Here is a 25,332-nt window from a genome sequence, read left to right on the forward strand (position 1 = left end):
GCTGCTTGTTCGCATGATTGATCAAGAGTGTAGCAAGTTCATTTCAGGCAGTCTCAGACAGATTTTTCTTCAGACTGTGCCTTTAGGGGAAGAAGATTATAACACATTATCATCACCTAAAAGTTCTTTTATTTTGTGTATCCTTCAGAACCCTTATGTTCTCTGAAAGAGTTATATTAAACTACTTAATCAGTGTTTATGTGAGATGCATTCACTAGTTTTGTAGACAATCAACTAAATTAGTATCATGTTTCAATAACTGTCTCTTCTCCTCTGACCATACCCAATTCAGACTTTTATTATTTGTATTACCGTAGCACCTAAGGGCCCCAGTTGAGATTGGGAGCCCGTTGTTTGTAGAGTTTACAGTCTAAACAGACAAAGCAGACAAAAGACAGGAGGGAAAATGGGCACGGGGGGGTGAAGTGACTTGCCCAAGGTCACACAGAAGTCCAGTGCCAAAGCTGGGAATAGAACCCAGGTCTTCTGAGTCTCAGTCCGTTGTCCTATCTCCTGACCAAAAATGTACCTACGTAACATAGACATTCATCTTTCTTTGCATTTAATGGAAGTGGTTGGTTTGGGGGAATAACATCATGCAAGGGAAGTGAACAACAGGTGTTTTCTTTTCCTTTCATTGCAGTGACACTTCTTTGAGATGGATCTTATTCTGAAAGGGTGGGGGGGTCATCTTAGCATATTATTTTGTTTCCCCTTTTAGAGGTGAGGCACTGAGTCAGAGCTATAAATCCAGATCCCTGTCCTATATTATAATAGGAATGAACTACAGGCACTGAGATGTAACCAGGAGAGGATTAGGAAAGGGGGTCTCAATATTGCAAACATAAGTTTGCTTTGAATTGGGTGAACGAGTAGCTTTTGGAAATAGACATTTTCTGCATTAGTACCTGGTTTGCTTTTTATTACCTAAAACTAAATGGTTAAACAGGGACTAGAAGAAGTGAAGTTCAAAAATTTGCAACTGCCTCTTTTATTTGGACAGCACCATAAATGTGCCTGGCATAACACACACAAGGCAAAATACATGATCCCTGCCCTCTAGAGCTGACAAACATGTTGAGGCACTAATAATTACATCGAGGCTTCACCATTGCTGCTACATTTTCCTTCCCTTACTGTTTAAGCACTTAATTCAACTGCCAACTAGTCACTGCAGAGAGTATGAGGAGTCATGTCAAAGGTCAGATATTTGAGACCATTTTCCCACAGCAGCCCTGTGCGAGTGATCCTTTACCGTGTTAAAAAAAAAAAAAAATAGAAGGGATTAAAAAGGATTAGCAAGAATATTACCCTCCAGAGTGCAGGCCCAAGGCACTAAGAGAAGAACCCAGCCAGGCAGTAAATGTGCTTTATTTGGCCAGAGCACAACCTCTGCTACATTCCTTCAAGAATCTGAATGGGAAAAGTTAAGTCCCCAAACTGGATTAGTAAATAATCTCATAGTTTGTGGCATCTGCTGAAATAAATCGGTGAGTTGACTGCATTCTTATACTTTGGGAGGGAGTTAAAGGAATTACCAGCTACACTGATCAAAGATGAGGATTAACTTTGGCCATTATTGAGTGGGACACTATATACTACGAAAGGACAACTCATAAGCATATACTAGAAAATTGGAACATTCATTTTAAACTTGTAAAATTATTTAACATTTCTTAAAAACAAAGTTGAGAATTAAAACATTGGCTTATCTTCCTCTGCTGCATTTTAAAAAATAAAAATAAACTGAACATCCTGTAAGGTTTTAGAAAAATGTAAAATGTTTGTTTAGAAATTCTGCAATTTTCATAGTGCATATGTTCAGTTTTATGCTCGCCGCCTCCCGTTCTGAGCATCTAAAATTGGGAGTTCACTGCCTGGAAACAAGTCAGTGTGTTCTGCCTGTGTATCGGCGCACCATCACTTCTGCCTTCTCCCATCACCTTGTAACTGCAGCTATAGTTGTGCCAGCACAACATAGCTGTGAATTAAGGATGGGATTTTCAAAAAAGTGCTCAGCATTGGTTTAACAGCTCCCATTGAAGTCAGTGGAATCAGAGCTAGATCCTTGCTTGGTACTTCTGAAAATACTGTTCTAAACTTTACAATCAAGGATATACCTGATAGCCTGGCAGTTAGCATCAGTTTCTAATTTGCACCTGACACTTGGGAACTAACAGATCTTAAACCCTTTAGATTGAAAGTTTTCAGAGGCAAAGGTATCAAGGTGCAAATGAACCTAGACTTGCAGCAAGCACTTCAGTGTCATATCATTAGCATTGCTTTACATGGAGCTCTTAACAGAGTTAAAGGATGACTTCTGGGATACCGGTGTATGAAACACTTGCGCTTAATCAGTCCACTTTCCTTTGGCCTTCATGGAGCACGACCTGATGCAGCATAAAACCTGTGTATATGTGTGTGCGTTTCCCCAGATAAATTACCTTGTGTGTTATGATCCAGGAACTACACTCCAGCCATAGAAGGGTTTTAAATCTCCTCACTGAAGTAAAATGCAGATCCATTTTGATAGCATATATACTTTTTAACATTGAGTGTAACATTCTGCTGAGTTTAGCAGCCCAAGCTCCCAATTGTTCTGTGTAAATAAGATCTGTCAAGAATTTATCAGGACTGGGCCCTAAATTGCAATACCTCCTTAATGCATTAAAGACCTCCATATGCTATGCTCTGGTCATTTTGAAAAAATCAGGGAAATCCTTTGGCAGTAACAAGGATTTGGGCATGGCCCCATAACTAAGCATGCTTTCTCTTTCCATTTTCTACTTCTAGTACTTACTAGAAATGAAAAGCTTAATTCTACCTCCAGAGCATATTCTGAAACGAGGGGACAGTGAGGCAGTAGCATATGCTTTCTTCCATCTTCAGCACTGGAAGCGGATAGAAGGGGCCCTTAACCTGCTGCATTGTACATGGGAGGGCAGTAAGTATCTTTTTTTTTCCAGTGCAGCTAGCTAATCTCTCTACCTTTTTATTCAAATCATTCATAATAGGCCTACTTTAACCAGTGTCTGAACTTCCTTAAGGCAGCCTTGTTCAGTTCAGTTTCAAAGGGAACTCAGTGCTGTTGTTTGGCTTTTTGCTGGAGATGCTTAATTGATGCCACATTACAGGAAGGCAAAGGGATTTACCCAGGGGGATGTAGACAGCTACTATCAATAGATACAACTATTTGTATTCATCAGCAGGGCTCCAACGATAGCGGTTCACTGCCATATACAGAACTAACACTTTTTGTGGCCTCCACCAACTTGTTTCCTCCCCCCACAAAAGCTCCCCAGTGTGTCTTTGTCACTGGGCAATGGGAGTCAGTGCCACCAAGCAGCCAGGGTATAAAAAGCCGCACTGAGGCTGCAGACACCCTTACCTAGAGAGGGACCTAGGGCTGAGAACAGCCAGCCCCTGAACTGGGATGGGGTTGGGGGGGAGTAGGTCCTGAACAGTCACCTAGGAAGAGGTCTGTGTTTGCTTAGCAGCTAGCCAGCAACAGCTCCCGTGCTGCTGCTGGCTGAATCAAGAAGCCAGGAGTGACCCTGGCAGGTCAGGATGAAGAGCAGCAGCAACCCCAACAAGAGCAGAGCAGAAGAGACCAATCCACCCCAGATCAAGACCCAGTGGGATTTGATAATTGTTTGCTTTTCTTTCACTGTTTGATTAAAACGTGTTTATCTTATTATCTGTTAAGTCTCTGTACCGGAGACTGAAGTATCCTCTTTCTTCTCCCCAGAACTGGGGTACAGCACAAGCAGCAGCAGTGCAACTTGGCACACACATACACACACCTGCCATCATGCCCTAACATGCAGTTGGCCACCTTGTTGGCATTGTCAGCAGGGAGAAATGGAATGTTCCTTGGAGACTGAGCTTCCTTCTTACTCCTGGAGGGGCTTGCTCCACGATGGAAACACCTTGGTAGGGGGGTACAAGGGGCATGCGCTGCTGCTTATACTGGAACAGATCTGTAGAATAATAGGGCTCGTCCGTCTCTAATGTTGCTGTCAATCTTCTCTCTCATCTGTATTTGTACAGCACCCAGCACAAGGGGGCCCCCAGTCCTAATAGTAGAATTTATACTGTGGTAGGACCCCATCCAGACTGGGGCCTTTGAGTGCCAGCGTGGTATGAATTCTTACTAGAGTTACGACACCTTTCTCCAAATTCACTTCTAAAAGAAAATACAAAATACAAGATGCAGCTATTTTCAGTCTATTTCTAAATTTGCTTTCTTCGTGACTGAGAGGTTCTTTGTGGTGGAATTTAGGGGGTTTGCTTTGCACATAGGTCTAGCATAAGTCTGACTGACTGTCTTGTCCTCAGCATTTAGAATGATCCCGTATCCGTTAGAGAAGGGCCATCTTTTCTATCCCTATCCTAGTTGCACAGAGACAGCAGACAGAGAGCTATTGCCAAGTAAGTGGTTATTTTGTTTCTAATTAATAACTAGAATAAAATATATGTAATAAAATTCCAGTGTGTACTGTACTGTATTGCTGTGTATTTACTCTCTTGTGTCCTTAGCTCATGAACTGCTTGTGACATGGATTCTGCTGTTTGTCTGGTGTATTTGGCCAGATGGAACGCACTGTGCAAATGCAACAGCAGTATAGGTTGTAACTTTGCATCCCAAAGGATCCCAAGGCAGTTCACAAATGCATGTGTGTGTGTGGGGGTGGGTATAGAAATATATAATATTACATACTTTCCCACTGAAATGCAGCCACCATTTGGATGAAATAAACTGTGTAACTGAATAGCGGCACTGCCCAACAGTTTAGTGGGGAGAGTGAGAAACGCCATACCAATTGCAACAACAAGGGGAATTTAAGCAGATGGACTATAATAACATCTTGGCATCCGTACCAAATTCCAGTTTAGTGTACACCTAGACTGAGTGCCATGGGATCTTTAATGACCACTGGCTATCAGAAATTAAGTTTTCAATCTCACTTGGATGGAGTCCCCACCAACGGCAAAGCGCACCTCTCTGCTGACGCCTTAAATCAGGACCAAATGCTAGCAGAGGGTGCCACCAAGGGTTTACTGAGTTGCCAGTGAGTGTTACCCTATGTCATGAGGATTTTGTAATAACATCATGTCTGGCGGAAAGAGGCTTCCATACCTGGTGCTTCCACATTCTGTTTCTCAACTTGGAGGGCAAGAAAACTTGGCTAGTCCTCTGTGATCACTTCTTCTTCTTCTTTTTTTTTTTTTTTTTTTTTAAGTAATGGGTTCCCTGACTGTTGTAGTGGAGCTGCTTCCTTCGTCATTATCTGCAAGTAGCAGGTAGATAGATAATCATTCCAGACTCTTGCATTAGAGTACCCAGCAGAACCTTTATATTTATCAGCCTTGGTTAACCTATAGTTTGAGAGAACACTTTATTGTTCCATAATTTGATTCGATTGATTGTACATTCCATGGAATATTTATGATCATACATTGCTGTACGTTAGCAATGAGACCTGAGATTTGACACTGAAGAATGAGTCTTCTCCTCTACTTCGTTATCCAGGTATTAGCCCACATATATGCTGTCTGTAAAGCAACCTGAAAATAAACCACTAGGACCCTCACTCATTCTGTCGCTCATTCACTTAGATGATAATGGGGCTCTTGTTTCATCTTACCTGCTGGTGGGATTCTAAGGGCGGGCTTCAACAACTCTGGAAATCTCAGCTTCTTCATAGAATTGCAGGGGCTACTGCTAAAGTGTCAGAGGGATACAGCTGCAGAAGAGCAAACTTACACATGTGTGTTTCTGTTACAAAAAGTGAAAAGTTAAATTTAAAATGTGTAATTGAAGTCTGCCCCCAGACTGCTTTAAATTATTCATTTCTCACTTATGCAGGATATTGCACAAGGAATTCCTTGGTTAGTGACTAACCCTAAGCTGTAGGCTTTCCAGCATAATTAAACACCAGCACATGCATGTATTTCAACACAATCATTCACGCATTCCTGCTACGTTTTAAATATAAGGCTATTCATAAAATAAAGCCATCTTAACATTTTTTATTGTGCAGCTTTCTCAAGAAGTCTTGGAATTAAAAAAAAAATCAATTCTTTTAATATATTTGAAAACAGAAAGTAAACTAAATTGATAAACTTCAAATAGAAAGCTAATTGTTCTAATTGATAAGGATGCACAAAGAGAGAACTCTGACCATGCAGAAATCTATTTAGCTCCTTTTACATACTTTGGGCCTGATCCTGCATTCCTTGTGTAGTGGCAGTTCTGGGAGCATAAGGAATTCTTGTATATTTTTATTTGTTGCTCTCCCCAATTTTTCCAGGCTTTCCTACTCTTGTGTTCAGGTTACTTGCTAGTTTTCTACTATTTGTTCCTCTCTCTAGTTCCTGTTTAAAAAGCACCCCCCTCCAACCCATATATGTCCTTAATATATGGTTTCACACCATTCTGTGAGCTGACCATGTCCCAGTTCAGTTTTTATGAGGGTGGCTGATGGAAGATGGACTGTATTGCATGTCAAGCTTCATCATGGGCAGGCCACTGCTTTGTTTGCCCAGTAGAAGAACAGTATGGGTATCCTACTTGTCTGCTGAGTAGCAGGGATGACTAGATGTCAAGGAGGTGAAATGAGAGAGAATCTTGAGGGGAGCACCCTTAAGCATGTTTGATTAGGACTTACTTTCTTTTCCTTTGGCGTCTGGCCTCACAGAAAACCTTAGCATTCCACATCATTGTACTTCAGAATCTCAGCTTTCATTCAACAATTTTTTTTCTAGCCTTCATGGGTTACAAAGGAAAGGTTGCATCGCAGATCGGGTCACATTTGCAGTTATCACTTCCTGAATTTGAAGGCAACCTGAAACTTGGTGACATCTTGATTTCTGTCACCAGAAATCTTCATGGGTTACAAAGGAAAGGTTGCATCGCAGATCGGGTCACATTTGCAGTTATCACTTCCTGAATTTGAAGGCAACCTGAAACTTGGTGACACTTGATTTCTGTCACCTCTGTCATCTTTAAATTTCCTTCTGCAGCCTACTGAAAGCTGAAAACGCGCACAACCCAAAAGTGAATAAAAATAAAAAACACTGGCTGTTGCACCGACTATACCTATTTTCCATATTTAATTAAATCAAAAGTTACTTTTTGCTGGGTCTGCTCCAGAATTAAGTCTAGTTTACTGAAGAATATACAGGACTTTTCATACTTAATTGCATGTACAGACCCTGCCTGCTCCTTTTATTTAAAAACATTGCAAAATTGTTGGATAAAAAATCTAGAATTGTCACAGTCCCTAGATGGTGACCACTTTCAATGTCTTGAGCTGTCGAAGCTCCATATTCCACTCCCAAGAGCTGTCTAGTGAAATTATTTTGATTTCTTTGCCCTAAAGTGTAACTAATGGTTGTGTACAAAATTTGTAACCCAGTCTTGATGCTGCTTTCTTTGAGATCTGCTTTGTCAATTGCTGTGAAATTTACTGTAGTCTGCCAGCTTGCAGTTTTTGGGAAGTTTTAACAGAATCTGACCATGTATATTATCTGATTTCTTTCAGAGTTATTTTACTTTTTAGACATGGGAATTCTTAAGATAGAAAAACATTACATTAAAAAGTAGGAAAAAATAGGATGCTTGCTTTTTAAAACATTGGCATACACTAAAATAACAGAATTTAGCATTTGTAACTGTTACAAATTCCTTGATTATTTAAATTGGGCCAAGTGTTTTCATTGGAACCTTTGTCTTGATGACATCTTGTGAATTTTATATTACTTTCTTCTCTTCTGTTGCAACAGTTGATTCCAAAAATTAACCCTGCAATGTTCTTAAAAATAAAGGAGAGAAAAAAGTGGTGGGGGAAGGATAGCTTTAGTGACACCAAAAATAACTAAAGAGCAAAAACACGTAGTATATGAGAAAATATATCAGGACTAAGCCACTTAAATCTGCTTTGAGCAAATGTCAGGGATTTAGTCTTGTGTTGCACTTAAGCTTCAGGTCCATGTATATGTCCTTTGGAACTATAAATCTGAATGTAAAACACTGGCTGCTCTGCAATAATAGTTCTCTTTGTCATATTTGCATAATGTAAACTGGTGTGTAATTATGACCTTTTGTAAAACAATCAGTGAATATTAAAATGTCAAATAACTTTTCAATATTTCCCTTTCAGCGTTTCACGATGTCTCCGTTTACCCACAGAAGGAGCTTCCTTTCTTCATCCACTTCACAGCAGGGTTGTGTTCCTTTTCGGCAATGCTTGCCGTTCTCACACACCAATTCCCTGAACTCATGGTCATTTTTGCTAAAGCTGTAAGTATTGTCTCCAGTCCAGGACTTGCTTAGAGTGTTTGTGAGATATTCAGAAGCTGAGGGCCCTGTCTGTGCAGATGTTTTGAGATGCAGTTAAAATGCATTGTCATGTGCTTCTGAAGTTCCTTGTCATGTAACTATTAAACTTGATTCTTCACTTGGACTCAGAGTTCCTCATTTTGTAAAGAGAAATATTTTTATATTATAAAGCTGGTTTCTGCATATCAATCTTAGTAGATAATCAGTCCTGATTACCAACTTAGGAACACCCCAGCCCTCTCTTTCTCCCTTGGCTGGAAAGGCTGTGGTAGAGAATTTGGTTTGCGGATTAGACCTATGTGTCACAGACATAGCTTCTGATTTTTAGTTTAAATTGAATTATTGGAAGCAAAAGCTTCTGAAGTTCAAGTTAAGGGCTCTTCAGTAACTAATAGGTTAAAACCAAAGCCATGGGAACGTTTAGATTGTAAGCTTTGTGAGGCAAGGACTCTGTTTATAGCTACATCTTGTACCATGCTGAGGGCATTGTCTGTGCTTAACAAATACAATTTTGCACACACCCTCTCAAGCTGTTTAACCTCCTCCTCCTACCCCATTGCTGCTTGATGCTACTGCTTTTCATTCTGCAAAATGCTGGATAGTGACCATCCAAAGATGCTTCAGTAGTGACATTAAGGACTGAAAAACATCTGCAAAACACTTTCATTGCATCAGATAAAGTTGGAAAGCAAATAAGTGAATCCCCAGAACAGGGCTTTAGTAAGTGCGGGACCCGATTCGACTACCCGGCGGCGGTCCGGGTCTTCGGCACTTCGGCGGCGGGTCCTTCACTCGCTCCGGGTCTTCGGCGGCACTGAAGGACCCGCCACCGAAATGCCGCCAAAGACCCGGAGCGAGTGAAGGACCCGCCGCTGAACCGCCACCGGGTGAGTAAAAATTAAAGAGGCGCCTAAGTTAGGTGCTCTTCTTTAGGGCACGGGGCCCTCTTAGGCATGGGGCCCAATTCGGGGGAATCAGCCTAAAGCCGGCCCTGCCCCAGAAAACCTGCTAATAAAATAGCCCTTTTTTCACATGCATCTCACTTCTCTCTTGTGCCTCTTCCCTCTTCTTTGCCTTTAAAGATCTGGGAAACAAAACTGCACATGAAAGGTGTTAATTATGTTACTTAGTGTGCTTCTGGAAAGTGCTCAGATACTATGATGATGAGCATGGTATCAAACCTATCTAGAATAGAGGGAGAGTGGTCTAGTTAGTGTGACCAGACAGCAAGTGTGAAAACTCGGGACAGGGGGTGGGAGGTAATAGGAGCCTAGATAAGCAAAAGTCCCAAATATCAGGACGGTCCCTATAAAATCGGGACATCTGGTCACCCTAAGTCTAGTGGACAGGGCAGTGGCCTGGGACTCAGGAGACCTGGCTTCTGTTCCAGCTCTTCTACTGATCATCTGGGTGACTGTGGGCAAGTCCCTTTATCTCACTGTGCCTCTGTTTTCCCTGCTGCTGTTTTTGTCAGTTTAGACTGGAAGGTCTTCAGGGTGGGGCTGTGTCTTACTGTGTGTTTGTACCATGCTCAGTGTGGAGGCGCCCCAGTTTCAGTTGGGACCTTTAGGCACTACTCTTTTATAAACAAGCAGGCAGTATTAAAGTTGCTCAGTAGTTAATGGAGCTGGTCTCCCTGGAGCGCCTCTTCATCAATTGCATTGTGTTAAGCCACTGCTACTGTGAGCCTGGGAGGCAGAGTCTACATCCAGCCAGAGCAGCGTTGTCTTCCTGCTCAGAGAGAGTTCTTTCTAAACGTGCAACAGACAGTACAAGGGAGTTTTACAGAAATAGCCAATGGAGTATTACACTATGCTGTGACTTTCCTGATGGCCATGCAGTCAGTCCCTAGTGGGAGGGCTGGGAAACACCCCATAGCACTGTGCACCTCTTGGCTAATGTGGAAGGGTCACTGCTAGGCTCCATGGGGAGCTGCACAGGGTGGAGTGAAATGGGAGTCCCCTACATAGATAACTTCCATACAGGCTTCTACTAGCCCCCCATGGAGAAATTAGCCATGAGCTGGGATTTGCATTTGTATGGTGCCCACAGCAACCACTCAGATAGTTTGAAAAGAGCCTGTAAGGTATGTATGGTAGACTGGGGGGGGGGGGGGGGGGGGAAGGTTGGAGAACAAAACCAATGTTCTCAGAGTCCTTTGAGACCGATGGAAAAGCTTCTTGGGCATGCACAGCGATGAGTCTAAATGCAGCAGTTTCATTTCCATAGTGGGAATGGCAATACAGCAGTTTCTAAGACGTTGGAGTGCAAAAGACACCTTATACATTCCGAGCGTCTTCTGTTAAAGTCTTGTGACTTAAAACACGCACATTGATTTTTGTTTTTGCTTAACACAATTTGAATCGGAACTTTGCACACTGTTCAGTTAGGACCTTTCATGCTAAATTTAAGGCAGAGATTTTTTTTAAACAGTTGAGTTGTTAATGCATGAAATTAGGAGGGTTCTAATGGAAATTCTCCTATATAGAGCAGTGCAATTGCTGTCATAAAGCTAATGGTAAGTTGCTGAGCCAGGTATCCCAGTGCATTCAAACGTTAGTAAGTCAGCTACTACAATAAATTAACTTCTTCTTTCATGCTAAGCTCTGTTTGTTTTGTTACCTCATTTCCTTCCCTTACCCTATTTGTCTCATCCACTTGTTGCATTTCATCTGACACTTAAATTGTGTAAGCTCTTTGCAACAGGGTCTTTGCTTCTTGATTGCAATACGTTTACTACAGTGGGGCCCTGACCATTGATTGATTGGGTTTCCTAGGTGTTATATAATAGAAATCAATGAGCTAAAGCCTATAAATAGGTTCCTATGTAGTTATCTTTCGGTTGATTTAAAAGTTATTTTAACACTTTTTCTGTGAACTTTGTTAGTACATGGCCTGAGTGCTAAGATACTGTGATGATACGTGGATAGATGTTAACCAAATCTATGTAAACTTGGCACTTACACAGTTGCTGTCTTCTAACATGTTGTTCATATTGCAGTGTAATGCAAAACTTTTGGCTTGCATTGGTGAAAGTGAAGTTCTAAACCCTTTCTCAGGAAGAGGCACTGGTCATGAGTCACCTTGTCCTGCTTTGTAAGGAACTAATTTGTGAAAAATGGTTTTTGAAGTTGGGGTAAAACCAATAGTCAACTTGGACAAAGAAGTGGAGTGATTAAAACATACTGTGGTATTCACTTGTTCTCTTATTGGGGCAGTGGAGCATTTCATCCCCACGGAAACTTCCCCACCAAGCACTGCATTGAAGATAGATTTTATTTTCATAAAATTTTACAGTGTGTGAGCTGCAAAAAAGAAATTGGAAACTGGAAACTCTGAAAAGTGAGAGTGAAAAGGCAGATTGGAAGCCAGAGCAAGAGAGTCTCAGAATGGGACTGACAAGGACAGAGAGGTGAATTACGTGTTTGCTTCCAAGCCAGCTGTTAATTAACTGCCATTTGCATTTTAGAAACTAAAGCAATTGGATATAAAACATTCTGGTTCCAGTTACTAGGTGGGAAGTTGAATGAACCTTACAATATGGTTAACTCATTCTGTTTCAAGGAAGCACCATGTTCTGCTAATTTGAGCTTCAGGATGGAAGTTGGATGTAGGCTTTGATCCTGATTTACTGTGCTCAGTCCCCTTACTTGTGAAATGGGGATTTTTGCCTATCTTCTGGAAAGTATTGTGAGGCACTTAGAAATGTGCTACATCGAGATAGAGTATCTTGCATGTCTCAGGGAGAACTGAGTCTTCCCACCCACACCTTTTGTTTCTCTTCATGGTTTCTCTCCCCCTGCCAGCCCCATATAAGGTTGCACATAGTGGTAACCTTCCTTCCGACTCTCAAAAATTGGTTATGCGATCTAGAAAAGAGGGAAAGCTACAGGCATACAAGCTGCTTGCCACGCTGCTTATCCCTCAAATAAAAATAATCAGAAAACCAAAACCACATTGCAATGTGCTTGCCCTCATGTCTTTCATGTGGTAGCCTGGAGCACTAACCACAGAGCCACTGAACACACATTCAGTAACTAAAAAAACCTTGAATAACTTGAGAATGAGAGCGCATCAGGCTTTCTGCTGTTGAACAAGTCAGGTACTGAGACAGATGGAACAAAAATGCTAACTTATTTTAAAGTGCAAAGTTCTCATGAAATCCTTGTTTTGCTGACATTTCTGCTCGGTGGTGTCCAAGCCACACAGGTCTGAGAGCGGGGCCCCATTTCCACACTGTTCTGTTAATCTTTATGTGGGAAAATGTAGTTGGACATGCCAATGACAAATTTCTCTGCTGCTCGTAATTGGCTGGCTTCATGGCAACCAGGGTCTAACTATTTGCTTGATTAATTCTTTAAGGACTACATTAGCAAAGTTGTATGATTTCCAAAGAGATACAAGGTCAAATGTTATACTAACAAAGACTCGCTTGGGGAAGTTCTCTCGGCCGAGTTTCTTCAACCAAAAAAATGCAATTTGTGTGCGTTACGTTCGCTTTGCATACCAGGCAATTTGCATGTCAAGTGGAATGTTGGTGAATGTGGGCAAAAGCACTAACCTGGTTTGTTCATTGGGCAAGTGCTTTAAATTGCACTTATTTTCCACGGGAAGGGATGGTTTCCTAGTCCCTGTTCAATTGAAAAGATGGATGAGAAGTGTGCGTGCCTCTGTGCCTCTCCCAGCAGGATCCCAAGGGATAACCTCCACAGAAAGTACAGAAATGGTTGTACTGACTTGCATTGTCCCTGGATGTGTTCTTTTCCCTGACTGGGTGCAATAATAGTTCTTAAAGTGCCATTCAGAACAGGTGCTTCATATTGACACTTTTTAAAAAAATGAATTCAACTAGTTATCCATATCCAGTATGTAGAAAAGCTTCCTTTTGAGATAGAATGCCTAGTGGTTAGAACGTAAACTGGGAGTCTGAAAACCTGCCTTCGAATCCTGACTCTGCCACAGCTTTGCTCTTTGACCCTGGAAAGTCCCTTCAGCACGGTCTCATTTTCCCCATTAGTAAAGTGGGGTTCTGAGACTTTAAGAACATACGTAATTAATAATAAACTCTTACTGTTTTTCTGTGATTTTTCTTGCATCGAAATGAAAAGAAAATGCTAATTTTGATTCACTCCAATGTTCTAGCTCAGTGTTTCTCAAACTGGGGTCACCGCTTGTGTAGGGAAAGCCCCTGGCGGGCCGGGCCGGTTTGTTTACCTGCCCAGTCCGCCGGTCCAGCCGATCGCGGCTCCCACTGGCCGCGGTTTGCTGCTCCAGGCCAATGGGAGCTGCTGGAAGCAGCGCGGGCTGAGGGACGTACTGGCCGCCGCTTCCAGCAGCTCTCATTGGCCTGGAGCTGCGAACTGCGGCCAGTGGGAGCCGCGATCGGCCGGACCTGCGGACGGGGCAGGTAAACAAACCGGCCCGGCCCGCCAGGGGCTTTCCCTACGCAAGCAGCGACCCTAGTTTGAGAAATACTTCTCTAGCTAGTGACGAGCCAAACAGTAGATTGTCTGCCTTTTAGACACAACTTGGTATCTTCAGGTACCAATTGAATCAGAAATACAGTCAGATTTCCTTAAATTTCAGCGAGGAGGCAGTGCCTCACGTAAATTTGGGACGTCTGTCAGATGCTAGCAAGAATTCCATATATTTGTATGAATTGGAACTCATACCTAGAAAACTGGTACCCAATTGGATCAGTTTAAAAAGAGATGTTGAGGTCTGCTTGAATATGTTTTAATTTTCATGCCCTCACTTTTAATCTAATTTAACTTGATTCATACATCCTGAATTTGGAGATGTCCCTTTTGAAAAATGTAGGTTGTGAAGTGGCAGAGAGCTGCTGCGGGAGCTGTAGGGGAAAAGGCTTGGTCTTGCCACATAGTGGTATTTTAGTTTTGATAGCAGCAAGGGAGAAATGTTTTTGTTTTGTTTTTTGTAGTGAGCAACATAAAACTTGTCAGCTCTACAACAGCCTACTGAAGTTAATATCAGGGATACAAAGTTATAACTCAGGGGTCGGCAGCCTTTCAGAAGTGATGTGCCGAGTCTTCATTTATTCACTCTAATTTAAGGTTTCGCGTGCCAGTCCTACATTTTAACGTTTTTAGAAGGTCTCTTTCTATAAGTCTATAATATATAACTAAATTATTGTTGTATGTAAAGTAAATAAGGTTTATAAAATGTTTAAGAAGCTTCATTTAAAATTAAATTAAAACACAGAGCTCCCCGGACCGGTGGCCAGGACACGGGAATTGTGAGTGCCACTGAAAATCAGCTTGCGTGTCACCTTCAGCACGCGTGCCATAGGTTGCCTACCCCGATATAACTACTGGTTTTCTGATATTTAAAAAAATAGGATTATCGCTATAAACTTTATTCATACTCAAGTGGTTAAAATTTCATTATTCCTAAGCATAAGTGTGTCACTATACTGTGAATATTACATAAGTCTTATTTTTATACCTTCATAAAGGTCTAAAGGCCTTAAGTTTATCCCTTTGAAATGGAAAAATCCTAATTACAGGTAAATCATAATACTTTTGTGCATTCGTTTTTATTACATAGTTCAGGATTTTTTCTGTAATGGAAATTTTGAATGGTTTGACCACAGTGAAGTGTGATGCCAAGGATGGGTTTATAGGAAATCAAAGAGACACAACTGTGCGCTTGGTGGGTGGGGTAGAATGGTATTTGTAATACCTGGATTTTTCACAATTAAGCTCTAGGTGAATGTAAACCCTAATTTTGTTTCTTATATCGTAATTCATTGAGTAGATTATTTTAATCAAACCATTGTTTTCAGCTGTTTGATTCTGTATTGTTAATTATATGCTTCACAAAAGCCCAGATGTTAATATTTTTTTTAATTTGAGTTGAATAGTCCTGGTTTACATATTTTCACAGTTTAGTGCTTTAATTTAGTGCCTTGCCGACATGCTCATTATCTAACTGATCGCCATATTTGGGGCTGGGAAGGAATTTTCCCTGAGGTCAGATTGGCAGAGACACTGGAGGGCTTTCACCTTCCTCTGCAGCATGAGGCATGGGTCACATGCTGGTATGAATGAAAGTAAAATGGTGGATTCTCTGTAACTCGAAGCCTTTACATCGCAATTGAAGACTTCAGTAAGTCAGCCAGAGGCTATGAGCCTATTTCAGAAGCGGGGTTCTGTGACCTGCAGTGTGCAGGAGCTCAGACTAGATGATTATCATGATCCCTTCTGGCTTTAAAGTCTGAGTCTATGATAATTGGGCCTTCAAAAGTATGAATGCACTTGTAGAAGCAAAGTTTCCCAACTCTTTAATGTGTGCAGTCTTACATATACCTAGGCTTGGAATGGGGTAAGATTTTTATCGGTAAATATCAGTACACATCGATTTCACCCTACACACACAAACCGACAAAACATATTTCTATCAATAATCAACATTTACAGATAGGCAAGGTAAGAAAAATGCTGCTTGAAAACTTCTTACTTTGATTTAAGGGTATCTATTCAGTATATTTTGACACAATGTTGATAATTTGTGTTTTAATGGTTATAAACCTTTAACGTTTTGAATCTCAATGTCTGCTGTCGTTAAATAATTGTCTGACCGCCCATAATTTCCTGCAACTGTGAAATTGTAAATAGATAAAAACAGTGTTTTAAAATAAACATCAATATTCTCCATTGAAGCGATAAAAAATTGAAATTGAATTCTGCCAAGCCAACACATACTCCAGAGTTCTACAATAGCTGCCATCAATCTGTATCAGATAGTGATTTTATTCAAGGTAAATTATTTTGTTTTCAAGGTAAAGCATCTTACCTGGATGTCTGTCATTTTAATTCATCCCACTTTGTAAATCATATTAACTGTATTCCAGGGTATCCTGCTGGAATTTGCCCCTATTAGTTTCTTATACATGTTTAGCGATATAGCAGTAATGTCCAGAGTCTCCAGACAGAACACAACCCCACTATGAGGGTATGGCACAAACCCATTGGAAGGCAGCCCCTGCCTTGCAGAGCTTGTAATAAAATAATTGCTCAACAATGTAAGAAAGAAAAAGTCTTCCCAAAAACAAAGAAAGGGTCTTTGGGGATTTGTTTTAAATATCTCACCTAGCCAGTCTCTGATGGGATTAGGAAGAAACTTTCTCTGTGGACAGGTTATTCCAGAACTGCCTACTGGAGGGTTAGTTGCTGCTGTCTCCGAAGCAGCTGGTACTTCCGCTATTGGAAACAGGACACTGGACCATTGCTCTGATCCAGTGTGGCATGTCCTATGTTTTTGTGACAATCTGCTTTACTCTATGAACAAATCCCCTACCATTTTCTGAAGGCTCATTAAGTGAAATTGGAGAATTAACTTTTTACCCAGCTGCTGAACTTTTCATATTTATAAACACTTGAGGCTTTTGCTTATCTAAGAGAAAATGTACATAGTTTGGAGATGTGCAGTTCCCTGCCAATATGTAATGATAATAGTTCTACACTTCGTATAAAAAATCCTAATGTTTCCTGTCACAAGCTGTGTGTGTCGATGCCAAGGGCAAAGGTTTCTTGCCTTGCTAATCTACATCTTAATTCATGGATTTAATGTGAAGGTGTTGCATTAAAGGGGGGAAAAAAAAGTCTTGGTGGTTTACAGAACTATATCTGTGAGCACTGTCTATTTGTTAGATTGTATTTATACTATTGAATCAATGGTCTAAGCACTTCTTGCCTGGAAAACTAAGGAAATGTGCCGCATTCCTCCCCCAGCCTCCCTGATCAACGTCAAGGGGGTAGAACTTAATGAAGCAGCAGGACGATTCAGAGCAAAGAGAAACTCCATCCTAACTCATCCTGTTGTGCCTAGGTGTTGTGGCTCTTTTGGGGTGCAAGTTCCCCCAGTGTTCTGGCATCCAGATGATAGCAGACTGCACCATCTAAGCACAGTGGGGTGAGTTAAATTGAGTTTCAGCTCCTCCTCTGCATTCTCTTGATTTTTGTAGATTTGTCAGACCCTCCAATATAGGATAATTTTTTTAAAAAGTGATAGTTACTCTTGGATGAGTTTATATACACACATTCTGTACAGTGTTATCACATTCCTTCTTGGGGCTATACTGTGGCTATAAGTGTCATACAAGCGAACATTAAGGTGCAATTAGAGCAAAGGACTGGAGGCCGGGATCTGCTGGGTTTTATCCCCAGCTCTGTCATTGTCCCATCAACTTCAGACAAGTCACTTAACCTCTGCCTCAGTTTGCCCATCTCTAAAATGGGAATAAGACTTCCCGTGTCACAGAAGTGTTGAGTGTTTAATGTTTTGTGACATGCACTGAGATTCTGAGAGAAGTGTCTGTAAGTGTAAACCAGTATTAGTATTAAATTTCTACTTCATGGTGGCAGTACAGCAGCAAGGATGATGTAGCCTGGGTTTGATCTGAAGAAAGATGAGAGATTTCTCCATTCGTACTCCAATGATGCAAGATATCCCACTGCTTTTTTAACTCAAGCACAAACTTTTTCTGTTTTGTTTCTTCTAGTTCTTTGGGATGCTTCTTTCACCCTTCAATTTCATTATGGAAAAGATTAAGCGCTTCATGCCATCCAGTCTCTGGCATCAGCTGACCCAAATTTGACAGGAATGTGTTTTGCACAGTAATGAGTCCCGATGTTCTCAGGAACCTTATCACCAGCTCCCGTTGGGCAATGGAGCACTTACCTGGCAGCTAGAGGAGCGAAAGGAAGATAAGCTGCATTACTTAAACTGTTGTCTTCCATCTTGTTAATGGTGCTTAAAGTAACCAAATCCCTTGTTTGGCCTTAGGATCTGTAATCATTTAAGAAAACATTTTTGTTGAACAATAACTTGTTTGCTCCCTGAACCAGATGTACAAGTCGAAGCTGCTACTTTCTCTGTACTAAACTTCAGAACACAATAAATCAGGTAGATGTTTTCAGTGTTGGCATTTCCTCCTGAACTGCCAATAGCGATACCGTCACTAGCCAGCCTCCCTGGTTTAAGTATTCCTAAAGGACTGAGTACAGTTCTGCACTCTCTTTATTAGAAGGCCCCCTTTGTAAGTAGCTGAATGTGTCGACCCTTTAAGTGGCAGTTTAAGACAGGTTACACTAGACAGTAAGCAGCACGAGCAGTCTGCTTATGTCCTATCCCATAGGCTTACGTTGCACAAGGAAACTAAGTGCACACTTAGAAAAAGCGTCTGGATTCAGCATTCAGATCGTTCTAGGTTAAATGCTAAACATTCTGCCTTCGTTTTTGTTTTCAAAGTGAAAGGATTTAAGAATTGCCTTTTAAAGTGCCACCAAGATGCTTGAGGTACCGGTATATGAGTCATTTTGTGAGGCAGGGACTCCTAAAGGTAGGTCCAAGATTCGTACTAGCATCCACTGATTCTGAGGTGTGAAAACTGAAACTTGGAGCACTCCTGAGAGGGATAGCACACTTACATAGATGTTCACTGGTCAGTAATGTAAAGAATCTCCCAAAGGAGGTAGATGGCAGCAGCATGGCTTGGGACAATTGAAATATGAGACATTCAGGGGGCAAATTGCCTGTTTTGTGCTTACAGGGCTTGGGTGTCTGTTACTCCTTTGAGGAAACAAAACCACACTAACCTTGGCCTCTTGAAGTATGGCAGTCGTAAAAATGTAACAGACATAAATGTAAAGGTATCTGCTTTTGGGTGGGGGAGGTGTCTATTCATAAAGATCAGTGTTTATCTGCATTCACTTCTGGAGTCCCAGGAAGGCTGTACAAGGCTGCTATCCTCACATTTCAACCATTTCACAGAGGTCTCGGGAGTGCAGCAACTCGCGATGCTTTTCACTGCACTCTGGGCACATAACTTGGATTGTGGTGGCCGATACAGTCCTCTCACACCCTCTTTCTTGTTACTGCCAGCCAAATGCACAATGACTAACTTCTGTGCCCCTAATGGAAGCAGCTGCTGGGTGCTGCATATCGTCATGTTACTGTTCGGCAACACATAAATCAAGATCAGACACTCAAGGTTCTTTCGATCTTTTCTTTAAGCACTTCTGTGTTCATGGTGCCCAATGGAGTCAGGGCTCCTGAGGAGATGGGGGTATTCTAATTGATGCAAATAAAGGCCATGTTTAGCCAAACCTTTGATCCTATGGAAGCATCCCAACCCACCAGCCGCTCAGTCCAGTCTCCAGTCCCAGCCAAGGAACAGGTGGGCAAAGTCAGGGTCTGAAATCTGATCCACACAGTGGCAATGCAGTCTCAATAGGCTACATAAGGGATGTTTCCCCCACCATTCAGATTTGCCCCGTAATTCCCCCTTGATGCAGGAGAATGAGCACGGATTAGCCAAATCCTTCTTTAATTTGTCATTGAAGGACTGTGAAGCAGCTGGTCATTAGCACATCCATCCTTAAGTATCTCTTATGCCACTATTGTGGCTGAGAGAAAGACCCCCCCTTAGGTAGAAGCTGTGACACAGCATTTTTATCTCCCACTGTACATTTGCATTAATGGGGCCTTTGCTGTAGGCAGTAGGTTAAATACTTGATTTCATTTAGGAGTCAAGAGGGGAGATCTACAGAAAGATACTGACAAAGTTTTGGAGTTCTCCAACTACCGGTAGGTAATTTTCTCAACTTTTCCTTCCAGTTGAATATAAGCCAGTGGGACTATTTCTCACTGTGGAATCATTGCAGTGATTAATAGACATGTTGTGCTCATGTAATTTCACTTCATGGCCCACAGGGGCCCAGAAGGTAACCAACCTAATGCTTTTTAAAGTTGAACATTTTCCAGCATTTGTGTGGGGTTATAAATGAAGCACTACCTCCCATGTATCATCCCAAGAGCTGCTTTCTCTCACTGTCCTCCCCTGACATAACAGTAACAGAAAGGGGATGGGCTTGTGCCGAAAGGAGTGCTAGCAACTTTCTCTGTCATGAAAATCTGCTTGCCTTCCAGCGCTGTCAGTGATTCTTAATGAGGGAGCCGCTCTGTTTCATTTCTTAGGGGAACCACGCATGCCCTACATAGCATTCCTTTGCCATTTGTGAGCAGTGTCCCAGCACCTGATCCATACATAGCAATGCCATTTAACTGTATCCCCAGTGATGTGCACAGGTATCTCTATAGAACTGGGTAATGATGGCTGCTCAGGGGAGATAGAAAAATCAACTATTGTTACCATATGTTCCATTTAAGAATATTTAAGCAAAGTGCAACACACAACCTCAAACACACCTAGCTCCTCACAGCAGCCCACACCCCATCATTTACCACCGGCGCAAACCCGCACAGCAACACCACCAGCACACACAACAGCCACAAACATCATTCAAGCCTAGCAGTCTGTTGAGTCAGTGAGAAGCGATGGAAACAGCTGCAAACAGGACGGAGAGCTCTCTTTCGGATATCGCCAGGTTTGTAGTTCACCGGGCTTTGTAGTCCATTGCCCTCCAGTTCTTAAGTTCTCGACCATTTTTGGTTTTTTACACGTGACTTTACAAATTACCCCGTGAGACAACATAGACTTTTGGCTGCTAGCTTATCTAGAACTTTGTCATGACTGAGATTTCAAAGGAACCTACGGGAGGTAAGGTCCCAAATTCCCCTGGAAGTCAGTGGGCTAGGATACCAATTCCCTTAGGTCCGTTTAACACACTGCCAGGGAACACAGTATCCCTATGTGTTGTACCCTTTTTTATGCTCTTAAACGGAGGCCTGGATAAATGAATGATTCAGAGAAAGAAACCTGTTTCTGCTAGAAATTCTCTCTATATCTTAATCCCCTTTGCACAGGTCTGAGCATTTCCTGCTTCTGCAACATGTCACATAAATCCTGTCATTAAAAAGATTTCCACTCGCTGACCTGCTGCGACTGACGTGGCATTTTGCGGGTTGCAATATGTTTCTGTGTAGCAGGGTCTGCGAGAGACAACATCACTTCCCTCGGGCTTATAAACCAAAGAGGGAAGGCCCTTGGTGCCCTAGAATTCCTGGTGATTTATTTACAACACTGCAAGCCTTTTGTATAGGGGAGAGGGGACAGGTGCACGTGCCGCTGGACTTCATTGTTACCCATCAGCGTGTGTGTAGTGACACTGCTAACCAAGGTCATGGGGGCAAGCGCAGTGCAAATGTCATGTTGGCACAATGAAAGCCGTGTCCTGGCCATGGCAGTTGAGTGGAAGAGGTTCCCGGGGCAGTTTTGCTGAGGCCTAATTCCCACTTACTGCGTCCAATGAATTTATTCCCCACCCCCTCAGTTTGGAATTGTTGTGAAGGTGCCAAGGCTCGTAGATCCCCGACTCTGAGCGAGGCAGGGTTCAGGGGTCGCAGGCAAAACCATTAATAACAAGGTGCAAACGGCTGGTTTATATGGAACGTGAAGCTTTTTACTTATTTCGTTTTTGCACTTTGGGGGCTCTGTCTGGTTGCTTACGGAGCACTTGGTGTCTGGTACCTATTTTGGCTGAGAGCAGGCGATTGGGTTCCTACAGGGCTTCGGAGGAATGCAGCAAATTGTTCTCTGGTGTTGTAATTCTGCAGCAGTAGCTGGAGCTTGTCTTCCAGTTATTAAATACATGCTCATCTTGAGGTCCTTTTTCTTTCTGGGAAGCAATGGGTGAAAACCTCCAGAAATACAGACTGGAGAGGGGTCAGTGGGGGGGCGGTGCTGGGGTCTGCCTCTCTCCTTCAGCTGGATCACAGGTCTCTAGTACCAGCAGACTGAAGCGGTTAAAACGTGAGCTAGTTCCCCAGAAGGAGGTGGATGCTCTTATCGGATTCTCACAGGCATAAATGAACTGAGCCTATCATTTCTGGGCTGGGGGAGAGGAGCAGCACTCCCCAGTTTGCTAGGATCTGGTGCTGGGGTGTGGGAGCCAAGTTGAATAACTCCCAGGATTTCAGGATAGGAATGGCTGCAGAGGTAGGGGCTTCCTCTCCCGAGGGACCAGAGGACAGTGCAGCTGCTGACGGTGCAGAGAGAGACAGGGGTGAGGAAGAGATGCAGTATAAAATCCTGCCCAGCAGCCTATGAGCAGCGCCAGCTTTCCATGTATGTTGCACTTCCAAAGAACGAACTGGCGTCTCATCTGCCTGTGGACAGCTGGTGTCCACTCTTCTTTACCCAGGTTGCAGGGTAGAGTGAGCGGCCTTTGGACAAAATCGCCCCTGTGCCCTCCACTCTGGGGTTATATAGACAATTGCAGCAGAAACCCACTCCCACTTCGAATCCTCTACAGTCACTCCACCTGGCCTGCCACCCATTCACTCTGCTTCCCTGTCCCCATTTCGCCCTTCTGGCCACCAACCTCCCTCCCTCCCCTGAGGAATATCAGGGCACCGTGTGCGCTGCTGCCGATGGCTTGGCAGCTGGGCGTAGCTGTCTCTAGTGCTGCCCGTCTCTTTTGAGCTTTGCCTCTCCCTCGGAGCCACTTCCCCTTCCGTCTGGCCTTTTAAATCTAAGGAACCCTGTCTGAGCCAGTGCCCTGAGGATGCTGTGTAACACACTGTCTCTACCATAATTCATGGTATCAATCGACTGTTTCCATGGGGTTCATGTCTCTCTCTGTGGGGGGTCTCTTCTCATTAGTCTTTGGCTCCTTGTTTGTTTGGTGAATTCCTGGCTCTAGCCCTAGAGCTTTGTCCAGTGATGTGTTCCTCTGCTCTTGATAGCCTCTGAATTATGCAACCACAGCTTGGGCTCAGAAACACCCTGCTGTCTAGATTTCCCCTCTAATCCCGCTGTAGGCTATCATCAGTCATACAACGGACTCTGACTAGTGCGTTCTCTTGTCTTGAGTCATCAGCTGAGATTCCAGGGCCGTAATCCAGTCCTTCCCCCTCCTCCGCTGCTCTCTGGGGCAGCCTCTCATGTTCAGTAATAATGGACTTGGAGGCTGTAACAAAACAAAACAAAAAAGTCCTCCCACGTGGGTCACGACAGGTTATGCAACAAATGTCCCAAGAAATCTGACCCTGGGGCTTGGCGCTGTGGTCCCTGCTGTGGGGGAGCATGGCGGCTTGGCTAGCACCCTCTCAAGGTGACAACTGGCAGGTGTATGTCAGCAGAGCTCCTTGTGTCCATGCACACACACAGGAGACGGGCACAGCATGGGCTGTTGGCTAAGTGTACAAGTTGTTGGTGGGTCTATAGCAGCAAGGAGGCACTTTCAGGGCTGGGGCACATTGGAGCAGTCCCCTGGCTCTCCTTAAGTGCCTGTTTCTGACTTTAACCATATCTTGTAACTAGCACCATGTTATCCACGAAAAGCAGGTCATTGTGTAGTCAGGGCACAGTGCTGGCTCTCGCTCATGCACGGCTTCTGAGGAGGAAAATCCCGTACTCAATTTATGTCCATTTGGAAGCGTAGGATATATCCAACCGGTGCTTCATTTGTAATGAAAGCGGTGCCCAGGCTCAAGCAATTTTTTTACATTAATAACTGATGCAGCAAGCCCAGCGGTGCCAGGGCTGTCACCGGCCAGGCCCAGCGGTCCCAGGGCTGTCACCGGCCAGGCCCAGAGGTGCCGGGACTCAGCCCTGGCAAGCCCCAGCACAAATTAAGCACTGCATCCTACCTCTTACCCAGCCCCACTATGTGTCCTGTCCAAGATCTCAGCCTCACAGCCATCCATTCAGAAACCCATAAAGCAATTAATTCTGCTCCTTGTCTTTTGGTTCAGACAGGCCTTGGGGAATTTCAGGATGATTAGCACATGATCTTCCATGGAGGGCTTTCCATACACTTAGCACAGATCACTTAAGAGAGGTTAGTGAGTGGAATTGAGTATCCTCTGACAAGACTCCAGCCTTAGTAAGCTCTTATAGATAGAAAACATCTGCTTTCTAAGGAGGCTTGTGGTGAATGGAGGGGGAGTTTGTTGGTCCCATTTGTAGCAGAGCACAAGGGAGGTCTGAATTTCATTAGCCCTGCAAATGGAAAGTCTCCACATTAGGCACGAGAAGGTAATTCCATGTAACCAACTTATTTCTAATTGCTAGATATTTAATGACTAATTCTTTGCTGATAGAACACGGGGCAAACATTAGCTGTCTCACAGTGGCCTCTGTGTGGTCACAGACGAGTGGAGAGGCAAAGGGAGTCCTCCAAGGCTGCACAGCAAGTTGGTTGCAGAGCCAGGAGTGAGTCCTCTGCTAACTCCACTGGGCCACTGTCCTTGTCTGTGCTACTTTGGATGTATTTCAGTGTTGTTGATACAAGCTCCTTTGTTAATGCCAGCAACCCACTCAAACCCAGGGAAGTGTCAGGTATCACTGTCTGCCCTGTGCCTTATCCCATGCATGGCTGGAAAAAAAAGAACACATTTCTACATTGCTAGGTGTGAGATGTGCATGCAGTCCTGCTTGGACTCCCTCCGAGGCCTTAAGCAAGCCACATAAGGCCCAGTTTTCAAAGGTGTTAAGCACCTGCCGCTCCCACTGGCTTCAGCTGGGGTTGTGCTGCCTCAGTGTTTCTGAAGATTTGGCCCTTAACTCGTCTGCTTTGGTCTTGCTGTCTGCAAGACGGGGATAATCCTGCGCAGTGCTGTACGGGTTGATGAATGTCTGTCACATGCTAAGGATGCCCCTTGTAGGGAGAAGATAACTTTAATATTTCCTGCCTTATGTGCAAGTCACAAACACGCATCCTCCGTGATCTCCTAGACGTATTCCAGCACTGGTTCACACACCTGCCTGCTCAGTCTCTCTCTTCCCCCGGTGAGCACCTCTCACAGAACCGGCACAGCTCATCCGAAATGACCTGGAACTTGTTATTGCCTTATTGGGAGTGTGTTAAAGCTCAGACTGACTTTTCCCAGTCCCTCAGAGGTCACACTCCTGCCCTGTTTAAACAGATGTAAGCACCGACGGAGGAGTGACACATCCCCTATCTGCCCCTTGTGCACACAAGTCACTCCCTCATTTTGCACAAAAATCCACCTCCCCCATCTCGTGTCTAACATGCATTGTAAGCTTATTGGAGCCAGAA

At 43.3% G+C, this 25,332-nt stretch overlaps 1 protein-coding gene across 2 annotated transcripts in view; it reads left to right on the forward strand.

Moving 5' to 3' along the window:
- The window catches only part of ST7L (suppression of tumorigenicity 7 like), a 40,949-nt gene extending 22,662 nt beyond the window's left edge, over nt 1–18,287 (forward strand). For both annotated transcript variants that reach the window (XM_054027281.1, XM_054027282.1), the window contains 4 exons: nt 2,794–2,944; nt 4,339–4,431; nt 8,166–8,305; nt 17,868–18,287. In XM_054027281.1, coding sequence (XP_053883256.1) covers nt 2,794–2,944; nt 4,339–4,431; nt 8,166–8,305; nt 17,868–17,963 — 480 coding nt within the window. In that variant the 3' untranslated portion in view covers nt 17,964–18,287. The remainder of the gene's footprint in view (nt 1–2,793; nt 2,945–4,338; nt 4,432–8,165; nt 8,306–17,867) is intronic.
- The last annotated feature ends 7,045 nt before the right edge of the window (nt 18,288–25,332 follow it).

The sequence above is a fragment of the Malaclemys terrapin genome, chromosome 4, assembly GCF_027887155.1.
Source record: "Malaclemys terrapin pileata isolate rMalTer1 chromosome 4, rMalTer1.hap1, whole genome shotgun sequence".
NCBI lineage: Eukaryota > Metazoa > Chordata > Testudines > Emydidae > Malaclemys > Malaclemys terrapin.